Genomic DNA, 25,331 nt, shown 5'->3' with positions numbered 1-25,331 from the left:
AAAACCTACGTCCTATTTTCCATCTTGTACCCAAATTCGAGATGTCACATATCGAGCGGAGTACATTGTTTTAGAAGAGCAGCGAGTCATCGAACTCACTACCATCGCGTATCTCACTCAGTGTGGCCTAATTTATACTTATTGCCACAAATTCAATTTGTGTAGTTAAATGAGCATTGTAATTTATTTGAAAGTGCAATTAATTTTGTTTTTCGATTAAAATTGGTTGTGGTATAATGTTGGTTATTTTATTTTGCTTTGATAATTGGATTAAACAGAAAATGGAGAATATCTATCTATAGTCTCTCTGTCTATGTCAAAAATAATCTGTTTTTTAATTATTATAATCTTAATTCAAATTCTCAAGATCATTTTATGTTTTGATGTGTCATGCGAAAAGAAAATCAATTAGTGCTACATCTATTTTGAAACATAAACAAAAGTACATTTAATGTGGGATTTTCCTTTAACGTACTTTTAGTATTTATATAATGTATTAGTTCTAGTAATTGTTTTAAAGCCACTCCTTTTAAATTATTATCGGTCATCGTGCTCTTATTGATAACGATTGTAGAATATCGATTTAGTACAATGAACTTTAAAAGAATAAAAAATTTTTTTTTCATTTCACTCTCAATTTCGTATACAGCAGGGTAGGGAGAAAATACTTAGTGTAGACATTTCATTCTTCCCTTTTCCCCTTTGTGGGGATCGAATCCACGACCACTGTGTTTACAATCCGACACTGTTTCACTATGCCAAAATAATTTTCCCATAAAAGTTTTACACAATTTCTATTCATAGGAAAATTAGCGAAGCAAATTCACTACGTTTGTCACTTTTTTTTCAATTTCACGCTATATGCCGCATGTACCAGGGTAGGCAGAAGGAGCTTAGTGTTAAGATACTCCGATCCTCATATGCCGCTGAGTTCTGGAGGCATTACGTTTTAAGTGGCGGAACTTAACGCCGTGCTTTGTCACGTGACTTTTTGTGACTATTTGTCTTTGTCATGTGTACTTGTGCCCCTGCGTTTATTATTAATTTAACTTACTTAAATGTTGATATAAAATAGATAACAGAAAATTTTATTCTTCATTTTTTTCTATTTAAATTGCTTTGTGTTTTTTTTATATTTTTTACAACAAAATATTAGTATATTATTAACTCTAATAAGTAATTTAATTTAAAAACTTTATAATAAAAATGATGTTATCTATTAAAATTTTAATCGCTTTCAGATATCTTCTAATCTTAAGACACTAAACAATCGTTTACAAGTTAGTATGAGGAGTTTCTGAGATTTGAACAAACGCACAGACAAACAGATAAAACATTTAAAAAACATTGTTTTAGGTTGTATAACGTTGATAAATAATAGTTTTTCTCATATATCTTCCATGTACAGACAGCGATCAGTTATATTTTTATCATATGTATAGAATAGATACCAAGACTAACAATCCCTAATATAAAACCTTCAACATCCTCTCAAGCAGCCACTTGGTGCTTGTCAATTTTTCAGAGACATAGTACCCTCTTCCCTACCCGCCTGCTATCGCTGTAAAAGCCAGTAGAGCTAACAGCATTAACCTTAAGTACGAAAAAAAATATTTCCTAATTAAAATGAACTATCTAATCCTATTAAAGAATATTATTAACTCCAAATACATACCTAATCCTTTTAAAGAATAAATTACTTTGTATGTATGTGCTTTAAAGTAACATGAAGCTAAAGTAATATAAGCGGTCAACAACACTGGACAAAGGCCAATTGCCAATTCAATTTGAGGTGTGAGTAACATTTTCAAGTCAAATTAGATGTCGATTTGTTTCAATACTCGTACAGTAAGTGTTTACTAATGGAATTAAATTTTCCAAATTCAATTTAAAAAGCGATATTGATGTATAGAAACAATGGATATATTCTGTACAGGTTTCCGCTGTCTATCACCATATTATAGGAGAGGAAATCTAGTTTTAAGACAATTTGTAACCAAAAATAAAAGATTAAATATTACACATGTATTTAAAGTGCTACATTATATTTTCCAGATGTATTATAAAATAACTTATCGTAGAAATAATAATATTCGTTTAGCTTCACGATGTATGTATGGTGTATGGTGTCCAGTATATATGAGGTTAAACAGAATGAACTTAGTAATTTTCCCCACTTTCAGCCCAATTTCCAAGATAATACAGTTTGAATGGCAGGACACAACGCTACAAATAATTAGTATTACGTACTAAAATAGAAAAACTTACCAAGGCAGGTGAGTCGAGTGGCCCAGCGGTATTAGACCTGGCTTTGCGTCGATCATTCTCCACATCGGAAGGCCGATCGCTTTCTCTCTCCGATGAGTTGTATCGTCTTCTTTCTTCACGCCGCTCTTTGTATCTTCTGTCTTCTTTTAGAGTTTTTTCAAACCTAGTTTCATAAATTTCGTAAATTTCAAAAAAATATTTTGAAGTTTATACAAGAGTCTGATAAGATTTTTTAAATAAGGAAAATTAAACTAAAAATATTACAGCGCCACGTTTTGTTTAACCAAACAGAGAAGGAAACTATAAAATAAATATATGTAGCTTAGAACTGAAATTGTTTTATTCGAACAGAATACAGAAAAAGCAGTAAAACACATTTTTGTTTTCATTTATCAGTTTCACAATTTTCCCCTCATAGCCTCAACCCCGCGCTTATCTACCAGAGCGGCGAAAAGAAAATAATTTAAATCATAATCAATCCTTCGAATGGAAATCAAATACATAAATAGCCGTTATGTCTATAGTCTCTACAATACTTTTATGGCAATTTCATAATTCAAAAGATGTTTACCTTCCTTCAAAATCTGAATCCCTGTATCGCTCCTCTCTCCTGTCAATGCTCTCCCGGGGCTCAGGGCTCCTATAGCTGTCTAGATCCTCTCTAGACCTTCTGTATGTTCTTTCTTCTTTATCATCTCTCTTCTTTACTTCTATATCGCTAGGTTCTGGATCTGTATATCTGAGATACAATAAATAATTTATTATTATACTTTCATATATTTTTAGCTTCACAAGTTCACACTTATCCCACACTAGTATTCCGCATTAACAGGCAGAGAGAACTTAGTACTGAGACAATCTATTCCTCACTTTCCGCTGCACACAGCATTGCGTGTTGAGTGACGGAGCCCAATACCGCGCTTTGTCTTGTTACCAGAGCGAGGAAATGAAAATAATCCTTTCTCTCGAGTGGGAAACGAATCTATAGCTACAGTACAATTCAGACGCTATGTGACATCAGTGACGTCCTCGATCAAAATATAAATAATTAGTGGCTAAAAAAGATACCTTCTGTACTCAGGATCGTCTCTGGCAAGATGTTCAGGGCTCTTGAGCACCCGGGTGCGAGTTTTGGGTTGGACCTCCTTCTCTTTTTTGCTCTTCTTAGAAGAGTCGCGAGAGAATAGCTGTTTCATCTGTATATGAAAAATACATACCGTTCATTTCATAAGAAATAAGTTATAATTAGATTTATTGTATTTAATATATTTTATAATTTAAAAAAAAACTAAATTAGTTACACGCTGTATCCCACATACAAAAGGGCAGAGGGAACCTAGTGTTAAACCGCCTTTGCCGCGACATCAAAGCGAAGAAATAAAAATATAATATTTAAATAAATATTTCATTTTCTCGAGTGGGGATCGAACACATAACCAGTGGCGTTTATGATGTCCTACAATGATGACCTGACCTGCAATTTATTTTTGTAACATATTATAAAATTACCTTTTCAAGTCCAGAAAGCTTTTTTACAGCTTTCGGTGGCTTCGCACTGACTTTGTCATCATTTCGGCTTGGACTTTTCTCATGACGATTATTTTTACGACTTATAAGAGAACCCTCATCAACACTCCTGTCCCTTGGAATATAATCTTTCCTTTCTGTTTGATACTTTTTTCGATTCGCCAAATATTCTCCATTTGCATAAATTTGTTCACTGGGATAGTTATCTTCTGTGTGGTGTCTCTCGCTTTCCAATAATAGTGAAGTATTTCGGACGTCTTCGTCACTTTCGTTTCGTCTGGACTTAGACCTGTGGATCTCGCTGCTTGAGTTGTGTCTAAAATCGTTTTCGATCCCGGAATCAACTAAGCGACTATCAAAATCAAATCGACGCGGAGACATTTGCTCACGATAGTAGTCCCTGCTGTCGCCAGAATCATGGCGTCGAATACTGGCGTGCCTTTTGAAATCATTGTCTTTACTTTTAGCACGACGTAAAGAATTGTGATACGATTCATGCTTATTATTATATCCAAGGTTGGCATATTCTTCTTCCCGTTCTTGCGCTATTTCTGGATTAGAGGCATAATGACCTTTTCTTTTTCCAAAATAATCTTCTTTGACTTTATATTTTTGGCCACCTTGCAAGAGATCATGACTAGAGGTAAAATGTTTTTTCGCTCTATATTTTTTTTCTTTGTACTCATCAGGTGATGATATAAGTTTTCCAGGGTTAGATTCTAAGCTAGGTGGCTCATATTCAGGCTCAGGTGGAAATATCTTTCTCTCATCCTTATATCTCACTGGCCGCAAGTCATCAACGAATTCATCTTTCGAGGCCTTATGGTAAGTTCTTGACTCTGTGTTGTATTTTATTTTATGGCTATCAGAATCATATTTGTAATCTTCAGTCATTGTACTTTCAATACCATCCCTTTCCAAGGTATGACGGTAGTATTTAACTGTATCATTTACATATTTTTCTGTCTGTTTCATGCGCTTTTCAGCTTCATATATAGGATCATTTTCTGCAAGGTATTTTGAAATAGGCTCATTAAAGCTAATTTTTTCACGATCACGGTCAAATCTTCTAGCGTTTAATCGAGACTCAAGGAGCTCTCTCCGGTGACTTAATTCATTAAAATCTAAATCAACTTTTGTGCCAGACTCGATAACCTTTTTCTTTGTATCCATTCCATCAGCTCTACCTCTGAAATCTTCAATAGGTATATCTAAGTCATTAGCCTTATCAGCATAACCATTTGCATACGTTGGTTCAGCATCCTCAAAACTCATAAGCTTATATTCTCTAAATCTTGGTCTTATAGGCGACTCTTTTATATTAAAGCCATCTTTGAAATTACAGTTTACATCATTTTTATTATTTTTGTAGTCAAAATGTGGTATCCTTTCTGAAGAATATTTATGTCGCTCTTCATAGCCAAGTCCTTCATCCTCGTCAGAAAAGCTTGCATATTTATCTCGAGATGGTGAAAATGTTTTATGCATTGTTTGTTTTGGGAAATGTGGTCGAAGGTCGCCGTTGTCCCGAATGACTTGAGCATACACAACACCTTTATCATTCATTTTATTAACAGGTGTATGCACTCTGTCAGGACTAGTGTTTCTGACAAATAAATTAGGATCAGGACTAGTACTGGGTTTTGTATAAGAAAATGGTTGGTTAATGTTAGTGCCGTTAGGCGGTGAAATCAAATGAGATTTAGGAGGAATTGAGTGTTGGTCTTCTTTAAGTATTCGCACAATATGTCCAACTGTGTGACCTCTGGTTAGCGGAGGCTTTTCAGGGGGTTGCTGACTACTATGTTTCATTTCCTTATCAGCATATACGTTTTCTTCTATTTTTCGAATGCTGTCTTTGATTTTATCTTTAATATCACTAGAGCTTTCTTTTGAAGTTACGTTTGAATCTATTTGGTGAAGAAGAATAGTTTTAGTAACTTCTGTTTTTCTTTTCGGTGTTTCAGTAATTGGCGGCGACTGTTCGTTTTCTGCCGATTTCCCTCTTTTATTGCGTGTTGGTGCCTTTTGCTCGTTATTATCGTTTTTATGCCTTGGAGGTTTTTCTATTGGATTTACTTTTTTACTATCTATTGATATATGGACATCAGATTCGTTAATTTGCTTTTCAGAAGATTTATTATGTTGAAACAAGTCCAACGGTGAAGTTTTTTTAAAATAATCTTCTCTTGGTGAACTTTCAATAATAGGAGACAATTGGGATTTTTTGTTTCGCAATGATTTAAGAAATTCTTCTGTTTCACTCCCAGATCTTTTTCGAATAGGTTTAGTTTTGGTAAGATCGGTATTAGATTTTAAATCTGACACGTCACTCTTACTTCGTTTTACAACAACTGTTGGTTTTGAGGAAACAATAACTGGTGCATCAGGACTTTTACTTTTTTGAGCACGTCTAAAAAGAGTTGACAAAGAGATTCTTTCTTTTCTTCTTTTCGGGTTTACATCACTAGTAGATCTTCCTAAAGGAGTTTTTTCGTTTTCTTCTGGAGTGCTTCCGTCGTCACTATTTCTTCTACCAGATCTATCGTCTTTTAATTTTCTTCTGTGTGGGAGTGAAAAGAACTTTTCAGGAGGATGATCTGCAGTACAGGTAACACTCTGAGCTTGAGCGACTACTTTATTCGCTTCTTCGATAAGTTCTTGTTCGGATAAATGAGTAAAAGGTTCTTTTCGTATTATCGGCGGCTGAACAGAGGTACCCCGCTCACGCGGTTTACCTGAAAAGAAACGAAAACGTAAAATTTGTTAAATATTATTTTAGTAAATCATTTAGATAAATGTTAATAATTTAGACTGTTAATATGAAAGTGGATATTTTTTCCTTTAAAAAAAAGATATTACAAATTTAGTGAATTAAATGTTGAATACAAATGTCATACCATTAAACAAAGCTTATTTTATAAAAGCGTTTAATAAGTAAGCAAAAATAATATATTTTGAAAACTAATATGTTTATTTTTTATATTATTTATTTATCAATAACATTTTTTTTATTTACAATAGTATTATAATTCATTTTTAAGATTTGCATATCAATAACGAAAAGGAAATTTTAAGAGTTACAAGATTACATGTCCAAATATGAGTTTTCTAATATAATATTCTACTCGTTTTACTTTATACTAATTATAACCCTGAAGAGCTCAGACACTACTAGTTCGAATTAGGGAATTCCTTTTGTTTTGTAAAAAATATTAATCGAGGCTTAAGGCTGTATAACATCACATTAGCACTGATCTGTGATCAGAGTTACGTCGGGCACTTACAATGTGCCCAATTTTCGAGACATTACGTGTATGATAGTGGAATTCAACGCTGCACTTTGGTTTTACACGGTTTTACATGGAAATGAGGTTTTATCTTTTTGCAAAGAGTCTGTTAGTCTTTTAGTAGTTGTAGTCTTACTATAAGTCTAAGATTATTCCGACATCTACGACAGATTATTTTTTATGATGAATATAAGAAGTTGCTCTACATATGTCAGTTTTCGTTTCATCAGGACATTGATGGGCAAAATTGATATCTTCTCTGACGTTAACGTCTCTTTTTTCACGAATCGATCCTTTTAAACGAAAACTAGTTGATTTTTGTATCATTTCTTCACTTATTTATTATACCGTTTGTTTCTATTAAAAATAAATAAAAATAAAAAAATATACAGAGGCCATCGTGGCACGGCAGTATAGCGTTTAATTATGAACGCGGTTAGGGGTTCGTTTCCCTCGCTCTGGTTACAGGCGTCAATTGAATTTAGCATTCAGATTGAACGCAATGTCTCAAAAAAGAGTCTACCTTGCTATACGCGTGTAACTCGCGCATGTATTCCTACAATTACTTCTATGTTTTATTTTTCTGAGAAAAAAAAACCATGTAAACATGTTGAAGAAATATAAAATTGTAATGTATTAGAGAATTAGGCACGCTTCGTGTGAACATTAATCAGGACGAACAACGGCCTTTTTGCGTCAGACGTAATTATTCAATTAAAATCCGGTTTCGTAAACAAAACTTATATTTTAATGGTGTTTTTAACCGCTAGTAATAGAATACTTTTTTTAGTCAATGTAAGACAATTAATGACGTTATAAGAAGAAACTACTTATTTTTCCATGGATTCGGATCGCAATCACAGTGAGGAGCTCAGGTTAGTACGGTAGTGCCTGAAACTTGGAACCCTAGTATCAATTTCAAAAGACTCTTTAAATGCATATTAATGGTCACCTCCGCTATCCAAGATCCTGTTGCTATATTTTTTTTTGCTTTTAGGTAGGCGGAGGGAACCTAGTGTTAAGACACTCAATTCCCCATTTTCCACTGAATTTGAAACTCGGGGAAGTCGGGTAGTGGTGGGTAAAATAATAGGTTTTAATAACTAGATTGAAGAAAGATAAAAAGTTAATTTAGTTATGTAAATCAATGATCCGTTATTGTTAATCAACACTTGTCGCCAATTATATTTTCTATACTAATATAATAAAGCGGAAGAGTTTGTTTGTTTGTTTGTTTGTTTGTTTGTTTGAACGCTAAGATCTCTGGGTCTACTGGATCGATTTACTTTGTTTTTGTTTTGTATGAAAGCTGCATTCTTCAGAAGTGCTATAGGCTATATAATATTACATTACACATATGTACTAATAAATTAAAATACTTTCTAATTTGACATGCAATTTATTCTGCCATGTTAATATCAACCGTCGTCGCTACGCGACCGCGTTCGTTACCGCGACATTTTGATATTCATCCTTATGACAATAAATATAATAGTCACTTTTAGCATTTCATCTAGATTGAAATTATATTTCTATAGAAATTATATTCTTATATTTTAAGCAGGCGTAGCCGCGTCCGGGTCCGCTAGTTTAAAAATAAAACTAAAAACTTTAATCAAATATATAAGCTATAATTTCATAAAAATGTATACTAAAAAAGTATTCATTTGACAAAAGAAAATAATAAAACAACCAAATTACTAAGAAACGACATCAACGAGCTCAAAGCTTGGTTTCCAAAAATAGTGGGTATGTATACTTTGTACACTAATTTAATATTTTTGCTTTTAATCCCTTTAAGTCTATTAAGTATCTTGTGATTTTATAAGCCTGTAGATTTATTTATGCAACACTATGTCTTTACTCGTAAATATTGACCGTAAAATGACAGAAAAGTTAGGACTAAATTATTTAATCACTGATCTTTACCAAAAAAAAATGATGCATGATTTTCAGGGAACGTAGTGTTAAGACCCGCTTGTGCCACTGCGCCACAATGGTCTCCTAAAAACTTAAATATAATGAGTATAGTCGGACTGTCGTCGAGAGTGCGTCACGTAAACTGATCACGCTTATTTTTAGATTTGACTTTCGGCGAAAACAACTTTTCGGTAAGTTTTTTGACTCGACGACGTTGGATTTAGTGTTCCGTGGTATTAAAAGTGAAATATTTTCTTTCGTTGAGACCGTCATGGATCGGACAGCGTCTGTCTATAAGCATGGGTTGTGTGTTCAATCCCCGCACGGTAGAACAATTATGTTTAAATTATTTTTAATTTCCCACCCCGGTAGACATGATGGCAGATTTCACCAGAGAAGAGCCTTTCTACTTTTTAATAACCCTTCAGATATATATTTATATATATGAAAATCATGAGGTAAAAGTTCAGAGATAGAGAGAGAGTTTTCAGATAATATAAAAAAATAGAATTCAGAACCCTAATTACGTATAAACGACACGCTCTTAGCATGTTTTTTGTGTTTAACGCGAAGTCGTGCTTCGATATGGATCCCCTGTTCACAACAAGATATTACTTAATGTTACTTTTATCTTAATTTATTTTGTGCTTTATATTAAATTTGACAACGTTTTAATTATTTATTTTAACTTCATGTAGTATCCCGTAAATAGCAGTGTAGGAAGCGGGGACGACTTAGTGTTAAGTCACTTCAATCTCCTCTTTTCGCCAAATTTTCCTGACATTGTCAAAGCGAAGGATAAATATCGCCCGTTCCCTATTTTCCGCCGAATTCTGGAGATATTAAGTGTTAAGTGGCGGAACACAACGCCGCGCCAACAATAATGTTATAAATGTAAATAAATATTTCATTTATGTATTATCTATGTGCAATAAAGTGTTTTTGATTTGATTTCCTCGAGTGATGATCGAACCAGTCGCGTTTAATGTGTTTAATGGCTAATTTCCATAATATGCGAATCGGTTATGTATACCTTCTACTTTTTCTAAGAATACAAATATTATATTATGGAGAATTCCCTATTAAATATAGGTTTTTTTAATTTATAATACCTAATTACGGATAATACGAAACTGGGGAACATGACTATTTCAATGGAAACGCAGTAATTTACCACTAGGTTCCCAAGTTTACTCGGCCTATCCTGATATGTGCAAGATATAGCGTGAAACTACACTACTAAATACTAAGTATATACCTATACCTGTATATACCCGGCCATGCAGTGACGTGACAGACAACGCACAGACAAATCTACGTGTCGTCAAAGACTGAAGTTTGTTTTAATTCGGTGCAAAATTTTATTTTTTTAATGATTCAGGGAAACGGCACTATATATAAAGCCTTCTTGGTTATTTTAATCACAATAAATTTTATACGTTCAAAGAAAATAATAAAAAAGAGATGTAAAAGTAACATAAATTATCATTTCAAATGCGTACAGATAAGAGTGTGACTTCATCGTTATGTATAAGCCTTTTTTGTAGGGAGTATTGACTCGTGGCTGGTTCTGTAGGCGTAAGTGACTACTCAATAACTGTAAATTGTATTTTTTTTTTATTTTTAAATGCATAAAAGAATACCTTGCAAGTAGTGTCACATCACTACGTCTTTGTTAATATGAAAAACCTTCTTTTAGTTGGTGAAAAGTGTTACTTATGAAACTTTAAAAACATAGTTATGCCTATCATTGTTAATGTTTTGAGGTTGGATGTTTTTTATTTGTAAAAAAAAAATGTTCTTATTATGCACATCACACTGTATATCACTGTACATAAAATGTATGCCTTTGATATTACATTCTATGGCTATGGAACTTGGTGTAGTATTTTTTTTTTTTCAAGTATATAAATATAAAAATATTAAATGAAAATTTTATAAATAAATAAAATTAAAATAAAGCTACTACCTCCATTTAACCAGAATAGCTTTGTGCCCATCCCAGATGTTTTACTAACAAAAAATTAGCCCCGAAAAATTTAAAAAAATTATAATACCGATATGTTTTCAAAGCGAACGTCCAGGCCACTCTCCTAGAAAATATGTCTAAATATGCCTATGAATCAAATATATTGTAGTTATATTTTCATATATTAACCCTGTGACCTCATATAACAGTACCTGCTATCTACTAATCGTGTGTTACTGTCAACATTGTCAAACCTACATATTATGTGAGTCAATATAAAGTTATATTTAGGCGGAAATGAATAATATATTACATCATGTTAATGATTCATTAAAAGAAACTGTTTTGTGCTTTTGGTTGTAGAGATTACTACATTATTACTAAATTGTAATTATAATTAATTGCATAATTAAGGCCGTCGTTGAATTGAAAAAAAAACCCCTAAAGATCACAGGTTAAGTATTCAAATAAATCGTTTTTTACATAAAATATGAAACTAAAATGCTGTTTACTGTTTCCGTAAGAATTTCGTTTTTTTTTTCTAGAAAATTAGTTTTCCCTGCACTCCCCAATTTTACCTGTACGTTATCTAATCTACCAGTACGTGAACAACTAAAGAATTTTATTTAATATATATTAAAACCATATAATCAATCTATATAGATTGATTCAGAAAAAAATTCATTTCATTGTACCTAAAAAATGAAAATATTATAAAATAAACTTCCTCTATGATAATTAAAACTCTGTCAACATTTTCTACAATAATAGTAGTATACATTACTGTTCATTCATAGAAATATATTAAAATAACGCTATAAATAAACAAATATATGCCAATAACCCGTCTTTACTGTTAAAAATCCAGTTTTTCTACTAACGTAAAATGACCGTAACGCAAGTATGTACGATTTAGGTTTTTTTAGTATTTACTCTTTGAATCTATGGTAGCGCAGTGGAGTGTCTTATCGCGATGGGTGTCGGTTCGGTTCCTATTTGGCGGCGATTACATTTATTTACATTTCCTCGCTCTGGTTCTCAAAGCGTGGGTATGTCACTTTTCTTATCTGTCAGTCTTGAAAAACTTAAAATTAAGAAAGTGAATGGGGAAACTTAACACTAGCTTTATCTTCCCTGATATCCGGATAAACGTGAATTTTTTTTAGCTTCACGCTTTTATAGTATCCCAAGCAGGTCTCAAAAGTTTGGTAGAAAGTGGAGGATAGAGAGTCATGACACTAGATTCCTCTTGACTACCCTGCTATGCGGGATAAAGCGTGAAGCTGCAATTTTTTATTAAATAATCTCTATCTCTCTCTACATACCCCCAGAACAGAGTATGACCTTGACTTGACAATATTTACTTGTACTCGCTCATATGTAACATTGTCTTGTTACGTAAATTCGAATACAGGACCTTATAAAAGCCAACCGTTTATAAAATCGAGCTCAAGGTCTCCATTTTGAAATTTTTAAGTGTTACGTTATAAGAACATTTGTATTATTATTTTACAAATATCGACACTTGAGATAAATAAGATTCATGTGGATTTTTTGATTGATTCTGTGTTATTTATTGTTAGTATGGTAGTAGTACCGATACTGCACGACGTAAAGGAGGCGCTTCAGGTTGTGCTACTGCGGAGAAAGGCGACAGTCATTAATATTAATTTTACATTATATAGATGTATATTATATTGCAACGAATGGTTTTTATGATCTCATTAAAAAACAAATTAATACGTGATTTAAACATATAAAAAAAACATTATTAAAAAAAGTACGATTAACAAATAAAAATTTGGTTCACTAATCACTAGTGTGGAATAACACTTTCAAAATGTGCAAAATACAACAATTATCACGTCAACCCAATAGCAGCTATCATCAAGACATGACTAAATCTACAGTTATATTTTATAGAGACTATAATGGCCAAAACTAAGTAAAGTTTACTTTAACTATTACTATAAAGAAGGCCAATTCTCGATGAAGCGATAAATAGTATAAATTAGAGATACAATACACTATTTCCTTCTTATTAAGTAAGACCTTTATTTGATTGATACACAAAGACGAACATAGTGGGCATAAACCTTGGGAACTTCCGATAGAGTCATTTTACTTAATGATTCAATTGAGCTTGTTATTTTGAAATTAAAGCTTAAATAAAGAATTATCTATCTACACCTCGGCTGTAAACGTGATGGTTCTGGGTTCGATTCCAATTCGAGGAATAAATTATTTTTATTTCCTCTCTAACATAACAAACTGGGTTACTGAGTTCCGCCGCAGTGTCTCGAAAATTGGGCGGAGGGTGAGGAACGAAGTATCTTATTACTTGCTTCTTTATGCCTACCATGTGTGGGATACAGCGTAAAGCTAAACGAAAAAGCACAAATAAATTTATTGAACTCGAAAAAAAAAAATGCCATGTAGGCTTGAGAAGGATACACTTGGGAGAGGATTTCCTGAAATTCTTATGGAAAAAGTAAAAACTGTATCTTATTCTCTCTATAATAAAATTGGACGTAGCTTGTATTGACGTAGAAGAGTTCTGTCTTTCAGGGTCTGGCAGCCCTTGCTCTGATCTATTCTCTATCTGAGGTTCAACTATTTAACCCAAACGTGTACTTGTATAAGAAAATTGCACTTAAAATTTTTACTTTTAAATATTTATTTAATAGTTTTCGTTAAATTAAAAAAAATTAAAAGCTACTACTTTTAACATAGTATAAGTTTCACTCAGTTTATCAGATGATCGACTGTAAATTATCTTTAGACATTTATTTTATTTTTATATTACCTCGCGAGTTTATACAAGTACATATATTCAATGTGTTCTTTCAGTTGCAAAAACTTGTCGCGCAAGGTCAATGGGAATGTAGGCTGCACTTCGAAACTATTATATAGCTTATAAAATCAATTTTAAGGTCGACTTCCTACACTAAAATATTTTTTTTTATTATATTTATGTATACTTTCCTGTGTTTATAAATATTTTTTTTATATTTGGTTTACAGCCGTTGCATAGGCGGTAAGCGCGTCGGTTAAACCTAAGAACAAAAATAGGTAGGAAGACGTAATTGATGGAAACGTATTTATCGGATGGTTTAGAAGCCGCGAGTTTAAATTTGACGTTATATATTTTATTCTTTTTCTAAATAAGTATGTTTCTATCCTGTTTGTGGAACAGCATTTTAATAATACTAAAAATATTTCATTTCCTCGTTCTGATACGAGCACTAAGCGCGGCGTTTAGTTCCGCCACTCAACACGCAATGTCTCTAAAATTGGACAGAAAGTAGACGCGTAATATCTCAACACTAGGTACACACCGCCTACCTTGAAAATTTTTATACAAAATACTAATAGTTCAAGCAATTATTCTAGTTAAGCATTTAACATGTATTTTTCACTTTGTGTGTGCAAAGCCTAATGTTAAAGAATCTTCGTCGTCCTCCTTTAAGACGTAATAGTATTATTATTGAATTTTGATTGGTTTGTTGCCCACGTGGCTTTGTGATTGCTAGTTGTTCACATTTTTTGCTTCCCACGCGAACAAACACGTTGTCTTTGTATCACAATTTAAAAAATAATTATTAGTTATTATAGCACAGTTAGAATAAACATCGTAATTGTAAGCTGAAGTCATAGTCGAAAAGGTAATAAATATATTAAATGAAACTTCTGAGGCTGTCATAATTCAGTGGCACAAGCGTGTGGATGGAAACGCATCGGTTGCAGGTTCGATTCCAACTCAGAGAATTGCAATATTTCATATTTTTACTTTTCTCGCTCTGAGTGTCTTAACACTGCTTTTTGCAGATACAACTTGAAGCTTTTTTATTTCAACTTTTTATATTTTATTTAATGGAATCTCATCATCATCATCATCATGTGTTGAGTTTCGGTCAACTCGTAATGGCTTCAATTTGGGCAAAAACTCTTTCTGGTTTAAATGGAATGTCTTGACACTAGGCTCCTTCTTCCTAGCTTACTATACATAAAGCTTCACCAGCCATCATAGAAGGAAGGCATAGAAGGTTAGGGATTGGAACCTAGGAACCTAGTGTTAACACTCCGTTCCTCATTAAGAACTCTTAAGGCATTACGTGTTGAAGGATGGGACTCAACACCGCGCTTTGAATCGTTACCGGGCGAGGAGCTGAAAATATTAAATATTTCATTTCCCCGAGTGGGAATCGAACTCACTTGTGTTACGCGTAGAGAAAATTAAATGATATTAAGCGATGATCTAACCTTAATCCTTATTTAAATATCTTTAATTCTCGCCATAATAATGCTATAATCGCCTATTTCATCTATTTAAGTAAAAAAACAATTTGAAATCTATTCACATAACAAATGATCTCAACCCACACTCTTGAGAAAATTTATGTAGAAGTGGCTTATTTTGGTGAACAAATGTATATTAAATGCAAATTAGATATATGTACATAGTATATATACTTTAAAGAAACCACTCCAGGTGTTTATATTAATTAAGAATATAATGTAATTATTGGAATAAGGTTCTGAAAACTTCATATAATTTTTAATTTAACTTAAAAGTTTAAGATGTGGCACAGCATCTGACTCCCTTCTCTGTGCCTTCTCTGCTAGATGCAAGATGAAGCGTAAAGTTAAAAAAATAGAAAAGAAAAAAAAATATTTAAAAAGACATTTTACATTATTTTCATTTCCCAGCTCTGCCAGTGGGGATCGAACCCTCACCCATGGCATTTACAGTCACATCCTGTCTCACTCACACGATGCCCTCATTGCAAAACTTATTAAACAAAACATTTAAAACCTCATTCACTATTTAATATTCAATTAACATGTTGTCTTGTAATTAATGCTTATTTCACTCAATCTCCAAGGTTTCTGATAACATCTTGACTTTCGTAAGATGACCACAAATGGACAGGTCAATGCCGATATACGATTTACACTCATCTGTATCCTTTTGGGGAGTGTCTGAGTCGACCTACACGAATTTATAAGCTTTAGAGATCAATTTTATTTAAAAAAAACTTTCTTTTTTTACTTCACATTGCATGAACCTACTGTTAAAATACTCCGTTCTCAACTTTTCGCCGAAATGTCGGGACATTGAATATTAAATGAACATGGGCTGCTAGTTATTTAATAATATAAAGAAACAGAACCCTTCTGTTACTGCATACAATGTACTCTTTTGAACTGCCTCACATACTGCCTCAGGGTGTCATATTAGGCCCGCTGTAATTCCTAATATATACACTTGTTCACCTTTAGCATATTGCTAATATGATATTTATTAGTTCATTAGCTCTAAGCATAGTTTGTTGTAGTTTAATTGCTATACAATCAGATGCCTGCGGCTTTGATGATGTGGAATTAAGAACAAATTGATACGATGTTACCTTGAAAAAGGTATTACCAAGTAAATTGTATTATATATTGTAAATACAGCGCCATTAAATAAGTTAAAGCCTGTTGTGGCGCAGAAGCAAAGTGTCTGAATGTAAACGCGAAGGTTGTGGGTTCGATTCCCATTAGGTACACAAACTCTAATAAATAAGGTAGACAGTGGGTTATGGAGTGTACACCGACGTTGTATGGTGCTGATCTAAAAAGCATCTCATTAACGTTAGAATTAGAAGGGATTAAGATTAGAATCTAATTTCTATGTAAGTAATAAACAATCTAGACTATTATTGATATTCTACTACAACAATGAAATGCTTATATCGCATATAGCAGGAAGGCAGAGAGAACATAGTGTTCCAACTCAATTTTTCTCCAATTGCGAAAAAATTGCATATTGTCTGGTAGAATTATATCATAGTCACTCTTAATCTAGCCTCCCCGACTCGTCTCGGCGACGCTTTCCACGAATGGCCTGAGCTATTAGTTTTTTTATATTTAATGATTTATTGTAAATAAATAATTGTCAATAAATAATTTAATGCTAACCACAATGACAAACTAAATATGTTTAAATTATAAATAGATTAAGCAACTATTAGACTACTGTCAAGTGTGTAATACCGGTCTCGAGTAATTGGTTGTTATGTAACGCAACTAACTATTTTGACATAGTCTTGTATTGACATAAATGCTTATCTATTTGGTAGCTTATTTTAGAAATATTTTGAAGTACAGAAACTATATTATCAAAATACTAATAAAATATTTATTTATTTATTTATATATACTTTATTGCACAAAATTACAAAAAAACAATGTACAAAAGGCGGGCTTAACGTTAAAAGCATTCTCTCCCAGCCAGCAAATATAGATTAATATAACTGCAAAGTGAAGTTAATAAGACCTAAAATAAAGTTTGTATATGAATATTAGGCTTAAGGCTAAGGGGCACAACAAAAAAGTCGTGAGTTCGATTCCCGCCGCGGATATTTAATTTTTCAGCTTCCCCACTCAACAAGCAATATCTCTAAATCTGGGTGGTGCATGTCCTGGCATATGCGAGATACTACGTGAAGCTAATTTATTTCAATTTTATTTATATCACTTCTAAGGCAATTGAACTCAAATCTAGACTAACCAACAGTCACGAATAGTTCACGTTATTTGTATTTCGCAAAAACCGAGTCGATAGTCGATAGCGATTTTACGTAACATTTACTTTAGCTACTGAAACATTTGTTCAAATAGCCAAACAATTATGCAAATGTATGCCAACAGAGTTATTTTTACATTTCTTGCCTTGGGTACTAACCAGCTGAGAAGAATTCATTGTTTTAATATAATCGTATAATCGATTATTGTTATCATAAAGCTGTTGAGTCGTGTATTATTTAACATGATTGTTGAGATATCAGAGCTGTTTAGAGAAAACTTAGGTAAAAATTAAGTTTGGACAAAATAAACAAGTCGAGTCGAGTGCGCATGCCTGTACGTAGTTAACGTACGTAGTTAACTATGTTCCTTATGTTTACCTCGGTGTGCGCAGGATAGAGTGAGAATGTATTCTGTACACGTACTATACGGTTTTTGTAGAAAACACAAAAATAATTATATTTTAATCGAATTAATTAATATTTATCAATAGATTATTTTAAACTCCTAAGAACAACAGGAACTAAATCGAATTGTAAAGATTAAAAAATAAAACTAAAACCACAGATAAAAAACCTGTCAATAGATCACAGACTAATAAAAAGTCATCAGTCCTTGAAACCTGTATTCGATCAAATTAGATCGTATCGTTGTGTATTATGATAAAATCGAAATATTATTTTATTCGCACTATACTATAACCCAAAATAAATAAGAGCTTGTACATTATATTGCGTTGCGGAACTCAATGTTGTGCTTTGTCTTCTTACACGGGCGGGAGTGGAATCATTCCCCACTTTTCACCGAATTCTGAAAGCATAACGGTACTCAACGCCGCGCTTTTTCCTCGTCATCTGAACGAGAACATGAAAATATCAAATATTTCATTTTCCCGAGTTTAAATCTAACCGACAACCTGTGGCCTTACAGTCGCACGCTTATGCCTATCAATACCTCAATTATATGTGTAATTAATATTTATATATACACTACACTTACATTGCACTACCTATCAAAAATAGTAAAAAATAGAACTGTAAAACCTTCGCACTTTGAACTATAACATCCTTATCAATGGCCTATATTAATAAATAAGGATATAGATTTTAAATCACTTACGATTTTAGTTGAAAAAGTCCGACTCGAATCACGGTCAGAGCGATCACGATTCCGAATAAAAAATCAATCGATATTGTTAATAGGATAATGGGAGCTGCGATGTTATCACATTTGGCAAATAAGTGACGTTAATGAGAGTATTTGTATCGAATTCATAGATCTCTTTAGATCTTGGACACACATTTTTTTATTTATTTTATATGCCATGCCTTCAGAATTCGGCGAAAAATAGGGAACACTTAGTTCCCTTTACCTGATATATTCGCGATACAACGCGAAGCTGATTACTTTTTTTATTTTATACAAAAATTACGTTTCGGCGTCTATTCGGGGGATATACTTTTTTTTGCTGGGATTGATTAAGAATTTATCGCTTTATCTACCCAAATTGATAATTTAGATATATAAAAGGACTTGTCCTCACTGACTGAGGTAAGATGCACGCACAGCCGTAACCGCTGATGGTAGAAACATGAAATTTGGACAGATGTTTACTTTCGTAATCTGGACATCCACTAAGAAGGAATTTTGAAAAATTGTAACTCTAAAGGGATGAAATAGGGGTTGCAAGTTTGTGTGGATTTTTTTTAAATCGGCACCGATTTTTATAAAATTTGAAATTCAGAATCTTAAAAGTATTTAATTGGTGGTTTGGATGGATTTGGATGGTTTTCTAAAATTCTCCCCCTAAGGGTGCAAATAAGCACGCGAAGCTGCGCGCGTCTGCTAGTTTAGATATATAAGAATAAGAATTTATTTTAGTGCTATAAAGAAGTACTAAAGCATTTCGCTCGATTGCAGCCGGCATCAATTTCACATAAAACTTTGTATTTATGTGTGAATACGTAGATATTAGAGAAGAGTGAAACTCAATACATTTTTTCTATTTATTCAATACATAAATAAACATATAATTAATTACTTTCATACATAATATAAGAAAAAATATTTAAGCATAATATACTAAGATTAAAAAATATTCAAATTTTATTCAAAAATAAAATATTCAAGTTTAGTATTGTATAATCATGCTTCTAACTTATAAAGAAGATTGACTCCATTATATACTATCATTTTTTTGTGATAATATTCAAAATAAAGTAAAAGTAAACTAAAAATAATAAAATTAAAAAATATAAAATTGTTTATAGGATAGTATAATAAGCGGCATTTTTACTGAGTGAGCAATCTCTTCCATGGGGTAGAGAAGAAAATTAGGAAGAAATGTACTGACTATATCGAAGACTAATAGTGTATTAATACAAATCGATACCAATGCCATAAACACAGAATTTAGCAAACTACAAGACAGAAACAATTAGTTACTTAGTTAGTTAAATATTATTGTATTATATAACTTTGAAAAAAGACGCCACGTTTCAATCCCATTGTTACTTTTTGTGAGTTCATGAAAATTAGTCGGTTAATCGGCACCCCTTTTGAGAAATTATATTGAATGTCCATTTATTTGCAATATTTTAATTAATTATAAATCGATATCAATATCCGTAACATATGGATATAGATAAAACTAAATTTGTATAATTTAAACATAAATTTTGAAATGTCAAATATCATCTTTGTTAGTAAAGACGTTTGATTAAAATGAATGTCAGTGATATGTGCTCGAAGGTCATAAGTAAAAAACTGAAAATTAGTATGGATTTCCTTATTGTCCCCTAAATCTTGCGGACTAGATGACCTTTAACAAATTTAAGACACTTTTTTACAAAGTTCTAGTTTTAATGAGGTTGGCCTTTTAACACCCTGAGATAATTTATAACTACCTAAACTTATATTTAGGATATTCTAACATCCAGTTTGTCCAATTAAAAAATATTGCAAACAAATGGACAGTAGGGGACACCACTACGTCTATCGACTCACCGAAACGTTTGACGTGTACGTCCCTATTAAATGACACAGATCTTTGTTTTCCGTCTTTCTCCTTGATCTCTTTCTCCGTTTTCACTACCCCATCGTTATCTTGCGTCTCTGTCTTGATAGCAGTTTCAGACATCGGTTTTTGAGGTACCTAGTTCTGAGGTACCTCGATTGTCTTTTGGTATCGATTACGACGCTCGATCATCGATATATTTGTCTGGAAATATCGATATGTCAAATATCTACGAGTATACTTATAGACTACGTGCGAATCAATATAAAAACATTTATGATTTTTTAATGTCTTACCTCCTAAAGCTGTTTTCACACATGAAGAATGACTTTGATTGCATCAATTCATAATTTCGTATTCGCCAGCATTTTGTTCTGTAACAAAACAAAACCAATTATTTGTTTATTTGTCACTAGAAAACAACAGCATAATATTAATTACAAACAAACAAAAAGTTATACAAAATAATAAAAGCAGTTACAGTTTTCCTAAGCTATGTATGAATTGGTTATCCTATTATAAGGGTATAATTAAAAAATATACATATTTCAACTTTAGACTTTTTTTTAAGTGTTATTTTGTACTTGGGAAAGAAAAATACAAATTCAACTCTAAGAAACAAAGAACAAAGAAAAACAATATTAAAATATACATAATATAACTATACCTATGAGTATGGATGTATTTAAATTAAACTATATAAGTGAATAACTATATAGCTAGTATCCCTCAGTGCCTGAAGACAAAAACTTTCAACCAGTGTGTGTTGCCAGTGTTAACTTATGGCGCTGAGACGTGGTCCCTCACTGCAAGCCTTATCCACAGGCTCAAAGTGGCTCAGCGAGCGATGGAAAGGGCTATGCTTGGTATTTCTCTACGCGACAAAATTCGTAATGATGAAATCCGTAGACGAACGCGGGTTACCGACATAGCTCTCAAAATTTGCAAGCTGAAGTGGCAATGGGCAGGCCATATTGTCAGGAGGATCGACAACCGATAGGGAAGAAAGGTCCTCGAATGGCGACCCCTCCTCGGCAAAAGGAGCACAGGCGGCCCTCCAACCAGGTGGACCGACGACCTTAAAAAGACAGCGGGAATCCGCTGGATTCAAAGGACGCAGGACCAGACGGAGTGGCGAGAATTAGGGGAGGCCTATGTCCAACAGTGGACGTTGAAAGGCTAATGGATGGATGGATGGATGGATATAAGTTAATGCGAACTAAATGAAAATAGTTTCAGTACACAATTTTCAAGAAAAGATACTGTAAGGTTAAAAAAGAAATAAAAATAAATAATTAATAAATATTATGTACAATCTGTGGTTTCGATCAAAATTGTAAGCTGAGAGAATTAACATACCATAATGGTATACGCATCAAATAAATTATCTACTTAAAACCTCATCAAATCTAATGGCTTTTATTATTTATTATCTGTAAAATATCTTGTAATTCCAACAAACTTTTGTTCGTTTGACAGATTGGCTTTTTAAACGTCAAAATTGTCAAAATCGATATCGGTAATCGATTAATCACACAATCCACATCACTAAGCTAATGTGTAGATGGCAATCGTGAATTCTTTAGAAATGTATTAATATTTAATAGCTGTATTTTGTAACTTTACAATATGATTTCGTTAATCTTTATGTAATTTTATGCAACTAAAATGCTAGAACGTTAAAGAGTTATTTGTAATATTTTATACTTGAAAATGCTGGTTAAACTCATTTTGTATGTTCTTTTATATACATTTTTTAATTTTATTAACAATTGTTACAATAGACAGGGGAATGTAAGCTAATGTAAATTTCACCTTTCTAAATCTTTAAGTTATTTATACCAAAAGCTTACGAAATATTTAGTAAATAAAGTTCAACTTATTTCTGTCTTTCACTGTGGGTTCTGTAAAAGCTAAACTGGAACTGGAACAAAAATGGAAGAATCCATTATAATTGGTAAAGAAAGGAGACATTGCGTGTTGAGTGGCAAAACTGTACGCCAAGAGAGTACATAAAAAGAATCCAGCCCCAAGTGGGAATCAAACCCACAACTGGCGCTTTTAGAATCAGCCGCTGTGCCACTCGAATTATTAACTCTAGGAAAAAAACGAGTAAAACCGAAGTATAATGTATGCGTAACAGATTTAAATTAAAACTCGTCGTATGTGTTGTGAATGTGGTCAATTGGTATTACAAAATTGCTTCGCAACATACTTGAGACGAGATTACAAGTGTACGAGAACTACATAAGTTAGTTTAAATATGTTTATTTTAAATAAACTTTTTTAAGGCACAAAGGTGTGACTATACCGCGTCGGTGTGTGTTCAATCTCCATTCGAGGGAATGAGTTATTGTTTATGAATATTCTCTTTTCTTCGCTCTGACATCATTGCAAAAGCCCGGCGTTGAGTTTCTTCACTCAAGACGCAGTGCCTCGAACTATTCGACGGAAAGTGGGGAACAAAGTGTCTTAACAATATGTTGTTTCTGTCTACCCTACAGTGAGTAGGGTTACACAACAGGGTAGGCAAAAAGTGTGTATGGAATACAGTTACAACCATAATAACATTAGAAAGAGGAATTCGGATAGGAAAAGAAGAGCTATGGAATACTAAGTAGCTTTTTCCTTATCTTGAACAAATACCCGATAGTTATTAAAAGCTTTTATTTTATTTTAGCTTCACCCTGTGTCAAGCACATAACAGAATAGGCAGAGGGAACCCGGGAAACTTGTATTAAGACACTCCACGTTCCCACTGAGACACTTCCATTCCTCAATTTCCGCCGAACTTTGGATGCATTGCGTGTTGAAAATCGGAAATCGACGCCCCACTTATTGTGCTACCAAGGCGAGGGAATGAAAATATTTAATATTGAATTTCCTCGAGTTGGAATCCAACATACAATAAAGAAAATAACGAAAATTATGATATTAATGAAAATATATTTGTGACAAAAAAATATATGTAATTTATCGCTTTATCCTATAACTTACAGTCAAATTAGTATTTTAGTATTCTATATATTAGCATAAAATAACTTAGTGTTTAAAATGTAATTACCATGTTTTATAAACATTGCAGTAGAAATTACTTGTTAATCGTTTTTCTTGATAAATTACCTATAATAGACTTTTTATTAGAATTCTGTTGGCAGTTTTTTTATCCTCGCATTTTGTAGAAAAATAGGTGACTGTGTATGACCTAATTAGAGATTGCAGTAGTAATTTGCGGTAGTAATTTTGTAATGAATTATAAATTAGTATATTATGTAAGTATATTATGTATTTTTATGATTTTTTTCACGCGTTGAGATGCGCTATACAGGTATAGCTTTCTTAGCTATGATAATAAGGCAAAACGCGGTTTTAAGTTTTGCCACTAAACACGCCACCCCTCGAGAATTCAGCGGTGGATGAGAAACGAAGTGTCTCGACTCTAGGTTCCTTATGGCTACCCTACTATATACGTAGTACGGGTATAGCGTATGGAATAACAAAATTATCGAGATTAATCGCGAATAAGTTTAAATAGATGACGAAAGATAGAAGAACATTGTAGATTATATTTATTTAACTTCACGCTGTATCCCACATAGGTAGATAAACAATATTTAATATGTGTACAAATAATAACCCAAAAGCAACAATTTTAAGCAACAAATATTTTTTCTATATTAATTTCTATATAAATCGCCTACAGTCCAATTAATTCACGTTTCCAGGCCACAGACGTTGTCTATCTAGACCAGTTCATTTAGACATAACGCGTAATTCCTAACCATCTATGTACAGTATACAGGTGTTTGCCTTTGCATAATCGTGCCTTTCTCTTATGCAAACGCCTATCGATATCCCAAAGTTGGGAAACACCATGTATATAAGTAAAATAACTTTATTGATACTGATGACAGTAAAGGCGACTGTTGTGGGTTCGATGCTCAATCGGGGGAACGATTTTTTTCATTTTGTCGCTCAACACGAAAATTTGACGGCGAGTGGGGAACAGAATGTCTCAATAACAAAAAATATTAAAAAGGCATCTTAAGATTGATCTCAGAGTTGACAGCGATTTATAAATATGAAACTAGATTGCCTTTGCCTACCTGTTAAATGCGGATAAAAGTGTGCAGCTAAAACAAATATTGTTATAAAAATACATGTCTGTCTTTCTTTCATGATTTTGCATTCAAACGGCTTAGAGGCGTTTCAAAATATGGAAACTGTCCTCATTAAGAATCGAACCCAATATCATTGATATTATTCAGAAACGTTTAAAAACACGACGAGGTCGTCACCAATAATATTAATTAACAAATACTAAATACGTCCATGACGCCTTGGAAGCCCACGTGGTTTTGAACTGTCACCCACACATACATATTTGTGGGAATGGCAAGTAATAAGTATGTGAGAATAGAGTTAATATGAAAAATATCGAGTCATCAAATCCACAACTATCGAGCTATAGTACAATAGGTTCTATCCCCACTAGGGAGAATGATTAAATTAGTATTAAATTATTTTCATTTCACCGCTCTGGTAGATAAGGCGCAGCGTTGAAGTCCGTTATTCAACACGAAATGTCTCGAAAATAGAGCGGTGCGTGAGGAACGGTTTGGTACCCCTTGCTGGCAACCTTACCGGAACGGTAACGGTGGAAAACGGAGTGTCCTAATAAGGAACGCAGTTTCTTCACACTAGGTTGTCTCTTACTAAGGTATGTTATACTGAATCTGAAAAGAATCATGTCATTTTGCGATTTCCACAC

General features: G+C 32.9%; 1 protein-coding gene across 1 annotated transcript in view; it reads right to left on the bottom strand.

The window, feature by feature from the left end:
* Positions 1-25,331, bottom strand: part of blo (bloated) — a 56,685-nt gene that overhangs the window by 6,460 nt on the left and 24,894 nt on the right. The window contains exons 2-7 of the mRNA XM_085194491.1: positions 20,857-20,934; positions 20,551-20,764; positions 3,778-6,533; positions 3,337-3,464; positions 2,840-3,007; positions 2,269-2,431 (exon numbers count right to left, since the gene is read on the bottom strand). Coding sequence (XP_085050617.1) covers positions 2,269-2,431; positions 2,840-3,007; positions 3,337-3,464; positions 3,778-6,533; positions 20,551-20,683 — 3,348 coding nt within the window. The 5' untranslated portion in view covers positions 20,684-20,764; positions 20,857-20,934. The remainder of the gene's footprint in view (positions 1-2,268; positions 2,432-2,839; positions 3,008-3,336; positions 3,465-3,777; positions 6,534-20,550; positions 20,765-20,856; positions 20,935-25,331) is intronic.

Source organism: Heliconius melpomene, chromosome 12 (genome assembly GCF_056956725.1).
Source record: "Heliconius melpomene rosina isolate 202511_hmr_F chromosome 12, ASM5695672v1, whole genome shotgun sequence".
Classification (NCBI taxonomy): Eukaryota; Metazoa; Arthropoda; class Insecta; order Lepidoptera; family Nymphalidae; genus Heliconius; species Heliconius melpomene.
Note: the sequence above shows the minus strand (reverse complement) of the source record. Positions and strands in the feature narration are given on the sequence as shown.